We start from the raw sequence: 18,061 nt of genomic DNA, 5'->3' as shown, positions 1-18,061 counted from the left end.
AGTAAGGTCAGCATTTTCGTTGTCATTCGTGTGGCACATCCGATACAAACAGAAATTGAAGGTGTATCTTATATTCAAGCCAACATTATTTTGTAATCCTCATTGGTATATTATTGATTTTGCTGCAATATTTACCTTGTCGCCAAGGTTTTTCCAATCACTACAGCTGATGCAACTCCACTACGAAAGCTTTTCGGATTCATAACGTCTGAATAATTAAGTACTATTAAAATACAAATTCAACAGGAAAATAGAATATTATTTTTATGCTACAAAAATGATATTTTTTGTTCCCAAGTCTCTTTTCCGCGGTTTTATTTTGGTATCTAGTATGTCAGATGCACAGCATGTGTGCGATCTGGCTCGAGGGACCAAAAAATGTGCGGGTGGGGATGAGGACCCCCGGTTACGATAAGGCGGGGACACCTTCCAGCGAATGTGGATTTATTTCCTCCGTGACTTCCGAGGAAGCGCATTGCAAAATTCTGCATCCATACGCTCTCAGCTTTCCATGAATACCGATAAAAAAACTCAAAGTGACACCCATGCTGAAAGTAAAAGGGCTCTAATGAGAAAGGGTAACTGATCCTCGAGTATCGCTACTGTCAGGGTGCACACACACCCAAGAGTGCGAGTGAATTCCCGTTGGCGACGGCCACGGGAGAAGCGAGAGAGGAGGAGCGAGAGCTTGCAGAAGCCTCGCCCGCCTCATTCCTTCAAAGAGGAACACACTGAAGATAATAAACCCTAGTCAAAAACGCCGACGCAAGGATGGATTGTCTGAGACGACTCTACCGGCCGACAAGAGAACTATCTCCAAACTCAGACGGCCTCGTGGGAGGAGAAAAATTTATGTCCCACGTCCTCTTAATGCAGCCGCATTTACCTACATGGAATGACATTTTCAGCGATAAATGTTTCATGCTTATTTTTTTCTTATACACCTTTAATAATTTTTACGTTAACCATTAGTTAGGGCATCTAACTATCCTAATCATATTAAGTGACGGTAAATGAAGACAGAACACATCGTTTTCTCTCGAATCATGGTCAAAATTGCGTGATAGCACTCGCTTTCTTTTACTGATGGCTTTATTTTCTTGTAAGTGCCTACATACTATGTTCAGTTAATAAAAAGAGGCGACCAGTGCAGCCTATAATCACTTGCTGACGGAAGTATTTCAACTAACTTCACTCCCATCCATGGAGACAGAATTACTCGACCGCATTGCTACTTCCGCTTCTAAAATTAAAATATTTCATGAATTTTCCGCGACTTGAAATAAATCAAATACAGTTTCGCAATTATTTTATTCCCATATTTCCCGGTGTAGCACTTTCTTACTACCGCCTTGGTAATTTTTTCGATGCTTTCGTGAACGATCGTAGTTTAAAATTTATTGCGCTTAGCGACAGTCATATGTCTTGCCTGCGTATTTATACCGCGAAATCTGACTATTCCATCGGGAGTCTGGGACGTCAATTTCTAGAAATACTGAACGAACATCAATCCATGCACGACAGTGTTAGGTGAAGGAGACAGTTAATTAGCTGATACGCGGTAGGGCAATGAAATTTTTTACCGTCGCCGCCGCATTCTGAAGAAGTTCGCCCAGCATTCTCACCGGGAAATCACGTCCTTTTGCAGACCTAGCATTTCTGTGTGCCCTCGACAGTGTTTTTCTTCGGAACGCTACGTGCATTGTATTTTGGAGAGAGGGAATTCAACAAAATTTTCAAAATTACGCTCAATTTTTTGTCTATTTTTTGCAGTAGTCACGTGTTTATTTATTTTTTTACAATCTTTAACAAGTCACATGTTATAAGAATGATAAATCAATTCTAAAAGATATAATAAGGAGTATTTTCTATTATTTGCCATAAAATATGAAAATTACTTAATTAATCATAGGCTGATGATGGATTCAAAAAATAAAAGAAGGCGACTGCTTGACATTACCACATAATTAGCAATTTTCCTAGCCATCAACGAGGACAGGCAGAAGGCAGTGACCTTTGGAATACCATCATTCACCCTCACATCTATTGTAAACAACCGAGGAAAAACAGAAGAAACTGTATATCTAGGCTGCACAAATAAAAAAACTCCGGCAGTTAAATACGAGGATGAAGAAATTATGTTTAGAAATATAAAACTATTGTTCTTTCCTCCGAACACTATTAGTAAATTACAACCCTTAGACCAGGGAATTATTTCCTAGGTCAAAAGGCATTAACGAAAACAGCTAGTGATTTATTTACAGTGAAAATGGCATTAAAAAGTGCTCGTGGAATTGAAAACATTAATAATAATAATAATAATAATTTTTATTGTTCCTTGAGATCACATGTTCCGGTGACATTGGAAGTCGTCAAAATAAAGTAAATAATTAAAGTAATAGTTACAAATAAATGAAGTGATATAACATTTACAATTTTTACAGATAAAAGAAAAAAGTTACAATTTTAGTGGTTGATGGGCAAAGATTACTCCGAGCCCAACATAAAATCCTTCAGGCTATAATAGTTATTTTCTATTAAATATTTCTTCAAAGCATTCTTGAATGGTGTAGGTGGAAGACATTTAATATCATACGGTAGCCTGTTGTATATTTTTGATAGGGAGAAAAGGGGTCCTTTTTGGCAGAAAGTGCTATGGTAGTCTTTGAGGTGAATGTCATTGGTGGTTCTGGTAGCGTGATTATGGAGAGAACTATTTTTTGGAAAGTATTCAGGGTTATTCTTAACAAAAGAGGCACAGTTGAGTATGTACAGTGATGGGAATGTTAGTATTTTCAGATCATTGTAAAGAGGTAAGCCAGGGGCGGAATTCTGTACACCGTACCGACGATTGTCGGTGTCGGTAAGCCGATCCTACCGATAAGTCTCGGTACGAGCGATTCAGGAGACACGTTTTACCGACGATTGTCGTTATCCCACCGACAGTTGTCGGTAAACTCGTCGGTACATACCGACGATTTCAAAACGCTCGGTAGGACCTACCGACAAATTTTTAGCAACATGGCGGGCTTTTGTTTACACTTTTCGGCCTAAGCTGACGATTTTAAATCATAATCTACGACGCTAGATCCGTGGAAGCGCTCTAATTGTATGTTATTTATGATAAAAATGATTGATTAAACACTTGAAACGTAAAATTTACATAGTGGGAGCAGTATTTAACTTTACCAATGTTACACTTATATTACTTTATGCGTTCCAATAGCGTAAGGTATTTTACATTATAAATATTCCGTAATTTTAAGTATGTAACGTATTGCTTTGCTTTTAAATTACTCACAACAAGACACGATAGGTATCTATTGTTGATTCGTAAAGTTTGGATCCGAAATTAATTTATATTTTCAATAAAAACGAATGCCTATTGATGCACTTTCAATGAAATATATACGTGGACATTTCGTTTACTTTCATATTAACTTCAATACCCTATATGAGCATCTGAGAATGGGGTTTATAATGAAAATCACTCTCCTACCTTCGTAAGTACTCTTGAGAGCATCAGACAGCAACGACGAAATAGAAAAAGCATATTGCTACTATATTTTAGAAGAATATAAATGGCATCACTTAACTCCTCTCACTCTTTGACGTCGTTACCGGTGCACAAAACTTCCCGTAAAATTAATGCTGAATTTAGTTCACCATACTAACCAAACACTGTACGGGACTTCAAGATAGATTTTCATTATTACTATAAGAGCACTGAGTAGGTACGTACCGTGTATTCCATCGGTAGAAAGGGGCAAATAAAAAGAATGATTGCACTAAACAAGGAAACATTTAATGAATTATTCATCATAAAACTACAAAAATTTCATTTCAACACGAGAAAACCTTCATACTTCCAACGGTATATCACAAATTAACACTGATCAAGCATATTTAGTCAAAGTCATATCAACGCAAAGTTTGAAATAACACACAAATGGTATCAAAATGCAAAAGTTAACACTTCCAAATAGATAAGGTAAAGTATGTCACTCAAGTTCACAATCACAACACTTGACGCGATGATACTGATGATACCTTCCGTGACATCCGCGGAATCTCGGTGTTTTTCTCAACGAATGTATTTTAAATAGCCCAAAATGTGAATTCAAGCGACAAAAATGTTTTCTAATTAAATAATTACCCCTGTGGAAGTATCGGACTTACGGCGAACAATGAGGCAAACGATGTAAACAAGCCGTGGCTCAAGATGAAGGTACATTGTTACAATACTAATAAAAATAATTTCGTCACTGCTAATCCCAATAATACAATTATAATAAGCGTAGGTGAACAATTATGTAGCAGTCAAAGTCCTCTTCAAGACAATTATACTTGAAAATTCCAATACATTGAGCACCAAATGTTGCCGGTGTTCTTCTATCAACGACCGTTGAATCCTTGAATATAAAGGCTTTTTTACTGGGGCTAGAAAAAATCTGATGGTAAATACAGCAAAATATTGGAATACAAGCCACATCGCACCAACGGGAGTAAGAAATTGTGTTCGCAGAGTGATTTAACATCGTAAATATTTCACAAAGCAGTGATCAACACTTTTTAACTTCTTCGCGGGCTGACGAATAACAGATGGTGTTTTTGGAGCCTCATTTGTTTAATGCAAACAAAGGAGAAATATGATTGGTCGAGGCGCCTAGCCTCGCGTGCGGGTGCCACTTTCGTACCGACAAAAGCATTACGTCACGAATTTGTCGGTTGCACCGACAATCTGTCGGTAGCGGGGTTTTGTGAATCACATTTCTATCGGTGCGACCGACGATCGTCGGTAGCTACCGACACCGACGATTGTCGGTATCCGTGTACAGAATTCCGCCCCAGGTGCTCGCATAGAAACTCTGGCCATGGCTTTCACTGCACGTTTCTGCATAGAGAAAACTTTGTGGCAGCAGCTAGCATTACCCCAAAAGATGATGCCATAAGTTAGGTGAGGATATATTTTGGCATAATATATCATCTTCAGAGTATCAATGGTAGTTACTTCAGCCAGCTTTCTTATAATAAATATGCCAGTGGATAGTTTATTCATTATATAATCAATATGTGATGACCAGTCAAGGTTGTCAGTGAGGATAACACCTAATAATTTTGTTGAATGTGCCCGGGAAATCACATGAGGACCAACATTTAAGATCATACTTGAGGTACATGGAGACCGGTTGCCATGGAACTGAAGAAAAACTGTTTTGTCAATGTTGACTTGAAGGGCGTTATCATGACACCATTCTGACATGCTGTTGATACTGCTTTGTGTGGTATTTACTAGGTCGCTCCTATTTACCTCACTTGAAATGATTGAGGTGTCATCTGCATATAGAATGGCATTTTGGAGGAGGGGTTTGTCTGGCAAGTCATTAATGAAAATTAGGAATAGCAATGGCCCTAGTATAGAACCCTGTGGTACTCCTGCTTTCACAGTAAGGGGATTTGACTTAACTACTGTAATGCTTTTTGCTGTTCTGGAGGTATATTTGACAAATTGCTGACGGTCAGTTAGGTATGATGACAACCAGGAGAGAGCTTTCCCCAAGATGCCCACTGACTGCAGTTTAGAGAGGAGAATTTCATGATTAATTCGATCAAAGGCTTTGCTTAGATCAAAGAAAACACCAGCTGCTAATTTGCGTTCCTGAAAAGCTGTGCATAGTTGGTTTAATAACTGAAAGATGGCTGTACTTGTGGATTTGGATTTACAGAAACCGTGTTGGGCATTTTTCAGTATTTTAAAGGTTTTGAGATAACTCATTACACAATGGTAAAAGAGTTTTTCAAATATCTTTGAGAAGGCAGACAGTACAGATATAGGTCTGTAGTTTGCCGAGTCATTTAGAGGGCCCTTCTTATGAATTGGGGTAATTGAAGCATATTTGAAAAGGTCTGGGAAGACTCCAGAGCATATGGAGGTATTAAATATGTCAGAAAGGGGACCAGCAATGACTTTGGCAACATGCTTAATTATAGGCATGGGTATACCATCAGTACCTGCTGACCAACTATTTTTGAAGGAGTGAATAATGTGAATAATTTCAGTTTGCGTGCTTGGGAAGAGAAAAATACTCTGTTCGGGGTTGACTACTTTGAAATCAATTGTGGAATTCAGGGTTGAGGGTGAGTAACAGAATTGTTTATTGAAGCTATCTGCAGTGATTGATGGATCAGAGCAAGGAGTGCCATTAAAGAAGATCGGGGAGGGGGTCAGGGTTCCACAGGAGGATTTTGTATTATCTTTGATCACTTTCCATGAAGCCTTTATAATGTTGTTTGAGTTTTTTATGTATGTATCAATTTTAATCCTACGTTCATTGTATACCATAGATTTAAGGTCTTTCCTGGCTACTTTGTAACTGGGAATCAATTCATTTTTACCGCTTTTTATCAGGGAGTAAAGGTTGCGTACATTAGCGGCTCTTTTAAGAACATTCTCAGAATATATCTTTTCCTTTAGAGGGAAGATTCTGCTTTTTTTCACATTTAGTGGAAAAGCTGCATTGAAATAGATATGAAAAATGTTAAGAAAGGCACTAAGTTTTGAGTTCAAATCCAGACTTGAGTATATCTCTTCCCAATTTTCAAGAGATAGATCATGAAGGAATTTTTCCATAGCAGAGTCTGAGAAAGCTCGCTGAGACATAGGTACAAGACGAGGTGGGGTGTGGGTTTTGATTTTTATGTTGACATTAATTGCAAGATGGTCAGACATAAGGGAATCAAAAGTAGTACAGGAGAAACACAACTTAGGGAGATTGCTAATTATCAGGTCAATGAGGGTTTCGGAGTGGGAGGTTAACCGGGCTGGTTCACTATTCATGACATTTAAACCAAAGGATGATAACACATTGAGAAAGGATGACTTATGAGGGGAGTTGCTTGATAGATCAATATTAAAATCACCAAAAATTATGATGCCATCTGTGTTTTTAGAGATGAGGAAATTAACAGTTTCTGAGAAAAGGTCTAAGAAGTCACGAACTTCACCATTTGGTGAACGATATATCACACAAATAATGTATTTTTGTGAATTCACTTCTAGGATGGACACTGCGCACTCTAACACATTTATTACACGCACTCACGCACATTATTTCGAGAGTGTTTGAAAAATTGTTTAAGCAAACCCATTAACTAATTTATTTTCTAAAAAGGCCTCTTGAACAATTTACTTTTACCTTTGTGTAACCATTAAATTGTAAATATATGTTCACTTATGCATACCTAAATGTTTAAATATATTAATATAACGGCTTAAAAGACAGCACCTTTCATTTCCCAAGGATATGAAAAAATGGTGCCTACCACTAAAACCTCTCTATAGTGAACCTCCATGCATCAAATTGCCCAAATTTTGGTCCCCTCCATTACGATGTAAAGAGGTTTTACTGTAATGAGCCCCAAAAACTTAGTATCATTGGCTCGTTGAAGACTGCAGTCAGAAAACTTGACGTAGAGACTATAATCAAATTTTTTTGCGAAGGATGGAAAAAAACATTAGCAGACTTGGCTTTATTTAAGGTAACTTTGTTGGAGGAGCACCAAGTTTCCATTAACAGCATTTTCAGCAGTGACTGCTGTATTTCCATCATGGTTAATTAGATGGTTTGTATCATCCGCATACATGAAAATACTTCCATTCAAAGATGAAGGCAGATTGTTTATGTACAGCAAAAAATGTGGGGGCCCAAGAATGGAGCCTTGAGGAACACCCTTAGTCACTTGTCGATATGATGATGTATGTTTAGCCATATTGTCATTTGTAACTGTTACTGATTGGAAACTATTTGAAAGAAAAGATCTGATCAGGTTGTTATAAATGCCCCGAATTCCGTAAAAGTGAATTTTTTTTCAGAAGAATATTTAATTCAACTGAGTCAAAAGCTTTAGTGAGATCATAAAAAATGCCAACAGTATGGAAATGGTGATCAAGGCCCTCAATAACATCATCAATAAATTTATAAATGGCAAATTCAGCAGAAAGGCCCCCAATGGAACCAAATTGGGATTTTGATAGAACATCATTCTTCATTGAGAAAGACATAATCCTCCTTGAAATGATACTTTCAAGTATTTTAGAAAAGACTGATAATTTAGAAATAGGTCGATAATTATCCATTAAGTGAGGATCACCCTTCTTGTGTAAGGGAAACACAGTAGCCATTTTTAGTTTATCGGGAAAAATACCAGAGGAGAGGGATGCATTGACCAGATGCGTCATAGGAGTGAGAAGTAAATTAATTCAATTTCCTTTCAGAAGGGAGCATGGAATCTCATCCCAACCAGCTGAGTGCTTTAGGTTATTTTTTTCAATAACAGATTCTATTTCTTTTTCACAAGTAGGATAGATATTATTCTGAACTGAATGTATATGGGAATAATTATCCGAGTTAACATTTACAGTAGATGTTTTTATAATTATACTAGCTGACCCGGCGAACTTCGTACCGCCTTACAATTAATGAACTTACAGTTTAGCTAAACCCTTAATAAATCAAGAGCGGCTGAATCATTTTTAATCATATTTGATTCATAATAAGAAAATAAGGATACAAATTCAATAAAACTACGTAAATGAGTACCTACCTCTCACTCTCCCCAAATGCAACGGTGCAAGTGGTTGGTTTGTGTGCGCTTAAAATGTGGGTGTGTGTATTCTTGTTGGTTGCAGTGAGGCGATGGCGGTGCGTGATGCAGTGTTGAGTCAGTCACCCGAGTTCCGAGATGCAAGGGTGCATGCGTATGACAACACCACAGCTGTCTATGATCTGCTAGCCATCACTCTGGTGCGCTGGGGCCTAGCTCACTTGTTGAATGAGGTTCGTAGCATCCATGTTCATTATTGCTTTGCCTCCATCACATCTCTCGTGATCTGCACTCAACTCCTGGACTCATTTCAAGCTGTGAGAGTGAACATTAAAATGAGGAGTGTTTCGCTAAATGTGTACATACTACGAATTTTTAACATACAGTAAAACTTTGATTTTACGCAGTTGGAGTGACCGAAATATGGGCACTGTGTAAAATCAAGATTTTGTATTGAGGTGGAGTATAGTTTTCAGGATAACATTTGCTCATTATTTTTAGAATGCTTGGTCACATACTTTTGTATAATTCTGATTTAAGCCAGAACCGGAAGCAGAAAAAGTCTCATATGTGAGGTTTTATGGTAAATGAGCATGAAATCCTTTTCAATCGCGTCAGATGTATGTTTCCCGGATTCAGTTACTCATTTGGAGGCAAGAAAATGAAGCCTAATAATCTTGTTTACTCACTAGCAACACCACAGATGACGTGTTACCTAAAGAGAAACAACGTAGCATTCCTGAACAATGTTTCCCATGGTTGAACAACATGCTTGAACTGCTAGCATTTCTGGCTCTAAGATTACATCTGTTGCCCAGGAGAAATTTCGGAATGGTGATAGTAAATGCTCGCAGAGAAGCTAATTTTCGAAAATATTCTCATTGAAAGCAGTTTTCAGGATATCCCTTTAACCACCTGCAGACAAGGAGAGATTGGATATTGAAGAAATGAGGTATCTGAGGATAGTCATCCAAATTAACCCCATTAATAGGGAGCAAAGTTTCACTAATACATCACAAAGGCTCTACACCCTGTGGGCCTGAGTTCAAGTCCTGGCAGTAGCAGAATCTTATCAGGGATTGCCCTATCCCTACTTCAGTGTAATGTGGAGGGCACTTCCAGTGCACTACTCTGTCCAGCTGATGGGACGTTAAGTCCTGGTCCCTTTGGAGCCTATCATTACAATTAGCTAATGCCGACATGGGGTTCCTATCCCCCCAGCCCTTATTTCATGGCGCTAATGACCCCAGCTGTCGGTTACCTCCTTCCAAATAGCATACCATAGATAATACGGAGCAAACAGGACCCAGGATATTCGGAAATTCAGATTTTTCCTGTGTTTAGATCACTTTTTAAGTAAGCTATTTAAATAACCGCGCAACTACCGTCCTGCCGCCAGTGATGAATGAAAAATTATTAATGGTCCGGAACAATATTCCCTCTTTATAATTGTTATGCATTAAAAAAGCATTTTCCCATGAAATTTTAGCATTGGTAGATTGAATCTACCAGAAATAGCTTCTCTGTTGGCATTCTTCCGCAAATTCAGCGCCGGGACCTTGGACTCACAAGCCGTGTGACTCATCTTCACGTAACACATATTTTGCTTCCCCATATCTGATAACAACACCGGACACTTTTTGTATTTCGATTTAATGGTGCTAAGCCATTTTTGAGTATAAAGGGACTGCCTTATCACTCACGTCTTGAATTAGACTTCAATGATAACATGAAGATTGAGAACAGGAGTTATTCTCCGAGGGCATAAACTCCGTTAAAAATAAACGCTTGCCACCTAGTGGAGTTAAGCTAATAGCTATTCGAGTGCCAACTGTGCTTAATCTAAACCCACTGACAATGAGATACAAGTTGAGTCAGTTCTGATAAGTGCACCGTGCAAGCACCTTTCCCTCGCCTCCATTTGTACCGCAGTTGTGAGGTTAGCCTGCGGAATGAGACAATACATGCTGCGAATTTGATCTAAGAGCGACATTCGTGTTCGTATAGGAGCCTGAAATATTACTGAGAGGGCACAGGGGAAGCAATAATCAGATTTGCGATATTTTTAGTTTCACGCTCAACAGCACGATGTCATTTCAACCGTTCCTATATTCATTTTTGCAACTCATTGAGACGAATAAATAACCAAACTTCATATTGCTCCAGTCGGGATTTTCAAAACAAGTTGAAAGACAACTGCGTAAAATCAAGATTAGCGGCCTCTTTGGGGCTGAGGTTATGCTGCGCAAAATCAAAAAACTGCGTAAAATCAAGAAAAGATGTAAAATCGAAGTTTCACCATTGCAATTCCCTATGCTTTCCGGCTGGTCTTGAGTGTCGTTGCGTGCAAACGAGACTTGATGTAAAATCAAAGTGCGTAAAATCAAAGTTTTACTGTATTCTTCAATACATCATTATGGAAAACGGTAAACTTATTTTTTGAGCTGTTTTTATTATGTTTTACCCTTTTTTTGTTGTCTATTTTCAAAGTTGCTATATATTTTATCCATGGATGTCTATCTACATAATTTGTTTTTTTAGTGCATTATTCATATTTTCAAGTTCTGTCTATGTTCTGCCTAAGTATAAAGTGCATTTGGAATTACCGTATTTCTCCAAATATAGTCCGCCCCCCTAATTTTGAGGCTTCAGTTTCGGGAAAAGTTAAAAAAATGCGTTTGAATGTAGTCCCTCCATTTACTTTTACCACAGGCATTTTTGGAAAAAAAGGGGGGACTATAAGTGATAACCGTGTTTCAAATGATTACGTTTATTTTCGAATGCGAGCGCGAAGAAGTAGATATTCGCTCGTACAACCTATGGTAGAAAAAAAATTGAATAGTTATCGAGTTTTTTATGTGCTAAAAATAACAAAGTCACCTATTTTTGTCATTCATCGAAGGAATTTTCATTAATTTCTGTAGAAAAATCACTTATAAATCCCAAGTCAGCAATCAACGTAAAAATTTGCAGTTCTAGCGATGGATGTGGTTGCGCTCATTCCCGTACGATACAACTTGTTGTACAGCATGCACTCCCGAACTCCAACATTCAACTATTTAAAAATTGTATCCTAAAGTTTGGACATTTCTATCTATGGAATTAAAAGAAAATGAAGTTCAAGCAGAAATTTTTATTGCGGAAAAGAATTGTTTAGTACCCACGTAATGGCATTGAAATTTTGAGTGTTGGCAATGAACCCCGCGAAAAAGTTAAGGAAAAGTTGACACACGATATTAATTGCGTAATTGTTTACATGTTTCTGGTGGAAAATTTTATTAAGCTGCATTTTCTCGTTATCTCTGTGCAACTGTAAATGAATATTGCGTCATTGAAAGCTTTTCCCCACTAACTTTGTTGCACGTTAATGACGGAGTTGGCTGAATAAAAGCTCACTTTTAATTAGCTTCGTGCTTTGGAAATACTCTTCGATGTTCGATGTTTCCAGCCCAGTAAATATTCAAATGATGATATTTTCACGTTATTTTATTGAGATATGAGATAATGAAAGTATGTTTCCGTGCGTGAAAGATTGAGGGTATGTGCATGTGAATTTATCTAGGAATATAGTAATTTTCTGGCATTTTTTTGTGTGTTATTTGCTCGTAATCCTAGACTCTCCTCCTACGTGTATTAACTGTGACAGTGAAACCACCAGATTCATCGGTCAACGTAATATATAAAAGGCAGAAGATATAATGATTAAAGGTAGGTAGACAATGCATTGTTTGGGCCCTTAGATGAATCAATTTAAGTATTCAGTTTAGTAATGTAGCGTTGAGATACCGTACTTTCCCGAATCCACGCAATCAGTCAACTCTGGGAATAATATTACGCATTTTGATTGGCAATGCTCGAGATGCAACTCTCACACTATATTAATGTTTATCGATTTTGTATCTAATAACGTAAGAATATGCGGTAGAGTTCATGAATATCGCAGTGAATTAAATGAAACTTCACCGAGAATTTACCGCGCATTTCTCCGCTGAGAATTTCACCGCGCCGATCGAAATCTCTGAAGCACTAACACAAAGGTTCGACTTACGTAAATTTTGACTTACGCAGAGTCTGCCGGAACGCATCTCTTACGTAATTCGGGGGATGCCTGTACAGTAGAACCTCACTTATTAAACTTTCAGCGGAAAGCCAAAAAAAGTTTCATTAGTGAGGAAGTTTCATATGTGAGGTTTTTCGGTATTTAGCATGAAATCCTTTCCTGTAGGGGCTGGTTTGTTTCCAGGATGCAATTACACATTTAGAGGCAAGAAATTGAAGCCTAATGATCGTATTTTCTCAAAAGTAACACCCCAGATGATGTGTTACTTTAAGAGAAACATGATTTTACATTCATGAACAACATTACCCACGGTTGAACGTCTAGCATTTCTAGTACTAAGCTGCAAGTCTATCATACTGGAGAGATTTCGGAATGATGACACTAAATGTTCACAGAGAAGCCAATTTTTGAAAAAAGTTGACTCATTAAAAGCAGTTTTCAGGAAATTCATTTTACCACCTCTAGGCAAACCCGAGATTGGAGATTGAAGAAATGTTATACCTGAGGAAAGTCACCCAAATTAACCCCGTAATTAGGGAGCAAAATTTCACTTATGCATCACAAAGGCTTCACACCCTATGGACCGGGGTTAATGTCCTGGCTGAGGCAGAAAGTTTTCGGAGATGGCTGTATGCTTGAGAGTAGTGTGGACGGAACTTCCAGTGCAACACACTGTCCGGCAGATGGGACATTAAGCCCTGGTTAAGCCTGTCGTTACAACCTGGCTAATTCCAACACAGGGTTTCTATACTCCCTCTCTTACCTCATGGTGCAAATGACCCCAGCTGTCGGTTTCCTCCCTCTAAACACCATGCCATAGATAATATGGAGCACCTGGCAGTGGCGTAATTATGGTTGGGGGATGAGGGGATGGATCCCTCTCCAAAGCCTCAGAGAATTTAAAAAAATATTAAAACAAAAGTCTAGCTTTGATAAATAGCAACTGCATCTACTTAAAGTTAAATTTTATTTGCCAAAATTATGTAGAACGTTTTTACAGGCATGCCATTTTTTTAAATTTTACGGGAATCCCCATTGCCTCGGAGGGGGGGGGGGGTGAAGCCGCCCCCCAGGTACTACCATCACACCCAAAGCATATTCCTAGTTACGCCACTGGTACCCGGGATATTCCGTGACTAAATTCACTTTTCTGGTGCTTAGAAAACTTTTAAGTGAGCATTTGAAATAATCGTGCAACTGCTGTCAGTGATGAATGGACAAAAATAGATTAAGAGCACGAAAAAATCTCCCCTCTCAATAATGTTTACGCACTAAAAAATAATTTTCCCACGACATTTTAGTAATAATAGATTGAATCTACTGAGTATAGCTTCTCTGCCGGTATTCTTCCGCGAATTCAGCGCCGGAAACTTCGACTCATAAGCTGGGTGACTCATCTTCACGTAATATTTTGCTTCCCCATATATGAAAACAACACCAGACTGTTTTTGTACTTCTATATAATGGTTATCAGTAATTCCTGAGTCGAAAGGAACTGCCTTATCTCTCGCGTTTTGAATTTGAATTGGAAAGTGCTTTTAAAAAATCGCGTTTAGGTGTCCATGTCCTGGAACCCCCCTTTACACCTCTACTATTTTGTTGATAAATCTACATTTAAAAATTTGAAGTTTTATTGCGGGTGTGTAAATAGGCCTGGATAATTGAAAATGAATGGTAAATGTAGCCGAAACAATTCCCATTCCGAATCAATAAAAGCTATACAATTCGGATAAATGGTACACAAAATATGCGACTTATAAGGTAATTTTTATTTTTTTGGGTGGGTTCCAGGGGGTTATCGCGGGACTTTATGTGCTTGCCCCGTATAATGCGGCATCGTTTACCTTCGATAAAAATTCTGGCTCAGTAGCTGTAGTGCAAGCATGGTTTTTCGACGGTGTCACCCGTTATAATTAAATATTCAGCGTTCTCCTGTTAGCGGCACGCAGGGGCACGTGAAAGACATCACTCAGGTGAATTTGGTGTCCCTACCTCGTCGGGAAATGGCAAAAATAAAGTCCGAAAAATCTAAAATTGTGTGTTGGGGGAATGCAAACTTCACAGCGGATGTGTTGTAAGTTACCAAACGTTGTAGGAGTCGCGATTTCGATGGAAAATCGATTGTCGTTAATCAACTCGTAATTTGTTCTACTTATGGAAATTTTAAGATAGCAAAAAAATTGAGGAAAAAATCTAGTATCTTGCATTTAAAGGAATTTGACCTACGATTATTGCAAGTTGGTCAAAAAAATTCCGAAGTTCGGCCCATAAGAAAAGCATTGGAAATTTTAAAAAGTTAAAAAAAATACTTAAAATCAAAATATTGCAGAGAAAATCACACCACAAAATCAACCAAAAAATCTAGTATCTTATACGTTAAGCACTTATTCCTACAACCATTGCAAGTTGGTTGTAAAAAAATCCAAAGATAGGCCGGTAAGAAAAGCATTGGAAATTTAAAAAAATTATAAAAAATACTTATAATCAAAATATGGCAAAATGTTTCACATCAAAAAATCTGCCAAAAAATCTAGTTTTCGTCACAGAAATTTCATGTTCCTGTGACATTTGCAAGTAGGCAATAAATGGAAAAAGTTTTAGTCCCATAAGGCTCCAATGTTAATTCGGATCGATATATTTCGAAAACCAATCTTTTTTCGAAAACCAAGACTTTTTCGAGTTTTCAGATTTTTCCCCCTAATCAATATTTTTTCCCCACCCACGGTGAAAATTTCGTCATCCCAGCACGTCCGGAAGTGGTCGGGAATTTGTATACGTGAATCAGTGAATGAGTGATAAGTGAGGTATATGTCGCGCATCGGGTAGAATATAGATATGAAAGCAGTATCCTTGTGATGAATATTGATCACTTTATCTCAGCTAAGAACTGACCTTTATAAAGTTATCATTCTTTGAACATTGAAGAGTCAGGCGTCTGAGTAAAAAATGAAAAATCACATAAATGCTGATTACTAAGGAACCATGGCCCGTAAAGCAGTGGTTATTGTTTCATTTTGAAGAAAATTCATTTATGCACAATCTGACATAACTTTCAAGTCATTTGAAGGAATAATAAACAATAAAAATAAGTCATTACATATTACAGAATATCTTTTCACTCACCATGCCTCCCTCCCTGCCTTCTAGTGTCCTTCAAAGAGTTCCGTCCCAACAACCCTCCCTCCACAGCTGACCCTCGATAATCCCTGAATGAGGCGCCGAGGCCCAACTGTGTGAAAACGGGTGCGAAAGATAAATAAAGAAGACTTTGAGAACGGCATGAGCAGGCTGCTGGGACGCAGGGTCATTGTACTTGACGGGCCAATAAGGGTAGGAGGGGAAACTGGCTAGGGTTAGCAACTGAATGTGAGGATAGCCAATGGTGTTTATTTGGTTAGAAGGAAGACTTGAGATTACGAATATACGAAGAGGCTGTGGGAGCAATGGATGGGGCGAGGATGAGGACATTACCCGGAAATTCACATGTAAGTAATTATCTACATCCTCAAATTCACGTGGTAAGGCACAATTCGGAGTTCCATTTCAAATCCATAAATTGATATAAAAATAAAAAAAATGCCAAGTAACTAAATAAAACGAATGGGGATGAGAAGACGAATAAAACTAATAAAAATGAAACCTGACTTCATTATACTCACACGGAAAACACTCGCTGGTTTGAAGTCAACCCATCCTGGAAAGTACGGAACCACTCATACGAGGTGAAGTTCGGAACTGATGCTATCCCTTACAGCGTACACAGAGCATACTGCAGAGGGTGAAACATGACCATATGACTGCGCCATCAAATTGTTTGTCCTCAATTTAAGGCAACTTACCCATTCTTTTCTAAGTAGTGCAGTGCAGATGAGGAGATGAATTTGGATTGTTGGTAGGGAGAAACAAAATATCCTGAGAAGATATCGCCTCGTAAGAAACTTTGACAAGTGAGACTTGTAGCATAACTCATAAATTGTAACCTGATGTCCTGTTTTCGAAAAAAAATGCCGCAGAAACTGCCAAGAAGCTCAGCTGTGAGGATATTAAGATTCACCAGAAATCATCATTGTTTCATCAACTTTTTCCTTTGCCTAAACTGCTTAAATAACGTGCATCGTGTTTAGTATCATTCTTTTTTGAATTACGTGCACATAACTAATATTTCAATCTATTAAAAGTATAATACCAATTGCTAAAATTCATTTTTAGACACCTTTTGGGCTAATAGGTGATTCATGCAGCAGTTCACCTCCAAAAACTGGGAACTTTGAAGCAAGAAGGCTGAAAAAGTTCAGTGGAGCCGTTTGTTTTTGATTTTGGGTGAAGAGGAAAGATTCAGAGGGGTGAGGTGATTGCTGAATGGAGGGGGATAACGGATCGTGGAAAATTCTCTAATTAGAGATATGCGAATAGTATCCGCGAATACTCGAATACCTTGAATACTAGAAAGTATTCGATATTCGAGGTTTCGAACAATTATGCTAAATGTACAATCTCAAATATCTCGAATACTTTGAATTTCCCACCATACAATGTTGCATGCACGTCGTTGGTAGTTGACTCGAGAAAATGTAGAAAAATCTAGTCGTTTAGTGCATGCAGTGCCATTTTAAGCAAGTTGACGATGTACATCAAATTCGTGGATTAGAGCAGTGAAAAGAGTTCGATATGGGAAACCGAAAATGATTGGGTGAAAAAATCCAAAAATCCCTGGTTTCCCCTCCAGGAGAACCTCAGTGCTGTGGGATAGTAACTACGTAGCACAATTCCCAAAATCCGCTACCCCCTCCATCAATCAGCCCTCGGCCCCTCCTCCTCCGAAGCTTTCCTTCTCTCCGAAATAAAAAAAGGCCCCAGCTCACGCAGGGTTCGTATTACGAAGACCGTAAATCAAAATCTTCAAAAGAAAATATCAAGTTACAGGAGAATAATAAAATCGTGTTTCACCCTTCCCTCTTTCTCCCACACTGACCTTTTTTTGCCTACCTGCTTTGAAGTTCCCCATTTCTGGAGGTCAACTTCTGCATGAGTCATCTATTAGCCCAAAAGGTGTCTAACAATGACTTTCAGCAATTGATATTACACCTTTATTGGATTGAAATATTAGTAATGTGCGCATAATTTAAAAAAAGAGTAAGACCAAATGTGATGTATTGCTGACTTTATTTAAGCATTTTACGCAAGGAAATAAATATCAAAATACGATGGAGAACTAGCATTCTGGCGATACTCGATATCCTCGCAACTGAGCTCGGAAGTTAATGCGGTATTTTTTTCCGAAAACATATATCAAGTTACAATTTATGAGTTGTGATATAAATCTCTAATGTCACAGTCACAGACGAAGGGGTATTTTACATGGGGCACAAAATTGTGCAGGTTAGAGCTGCATTTATT

At 38.2% G+C, this 18,061-nt stretch overlaps 1 protein-coding gene across 1 annotated transcript in view; it reads left to right on the top strand.

Annotated features, from left to right (window-relative positions):
• LOC124157013 (tetratricopeptide repeat protein 7B) overlaps window positions 1–18,061 on the top strand; it is a 168,509-nt gene that overhangs the window by 42,617 nt on the left and 107,831 nt on the right. The window contains exon 9 of the mRNA XM_046531478.1: window positions 8,690–8,837. Coding sequence (XP_046387434.1) covers window positions 8,690–8,837 — 148 coding nt within the window. The remainder of the gene's footprint in view (window positions 1–8,689; window positions 8,838–18,061) is intronic.

This window comes from Ischnura elegans, chromosome 4 (genome assembly GCF_921293095.1).
Source record: "Ischnura elegans chromosome 4, ioIscEleg1.1, whole genome shotgun sequence".
NCBI lineage: Eukaryota > Metazoa > Arthropoda > Insecta > Odonata > Coenagrionidae > Ischnura > Ischnura elegans.
This window is presented reverse-complemented; position numbering and strand designations above follow the sequence as displayed.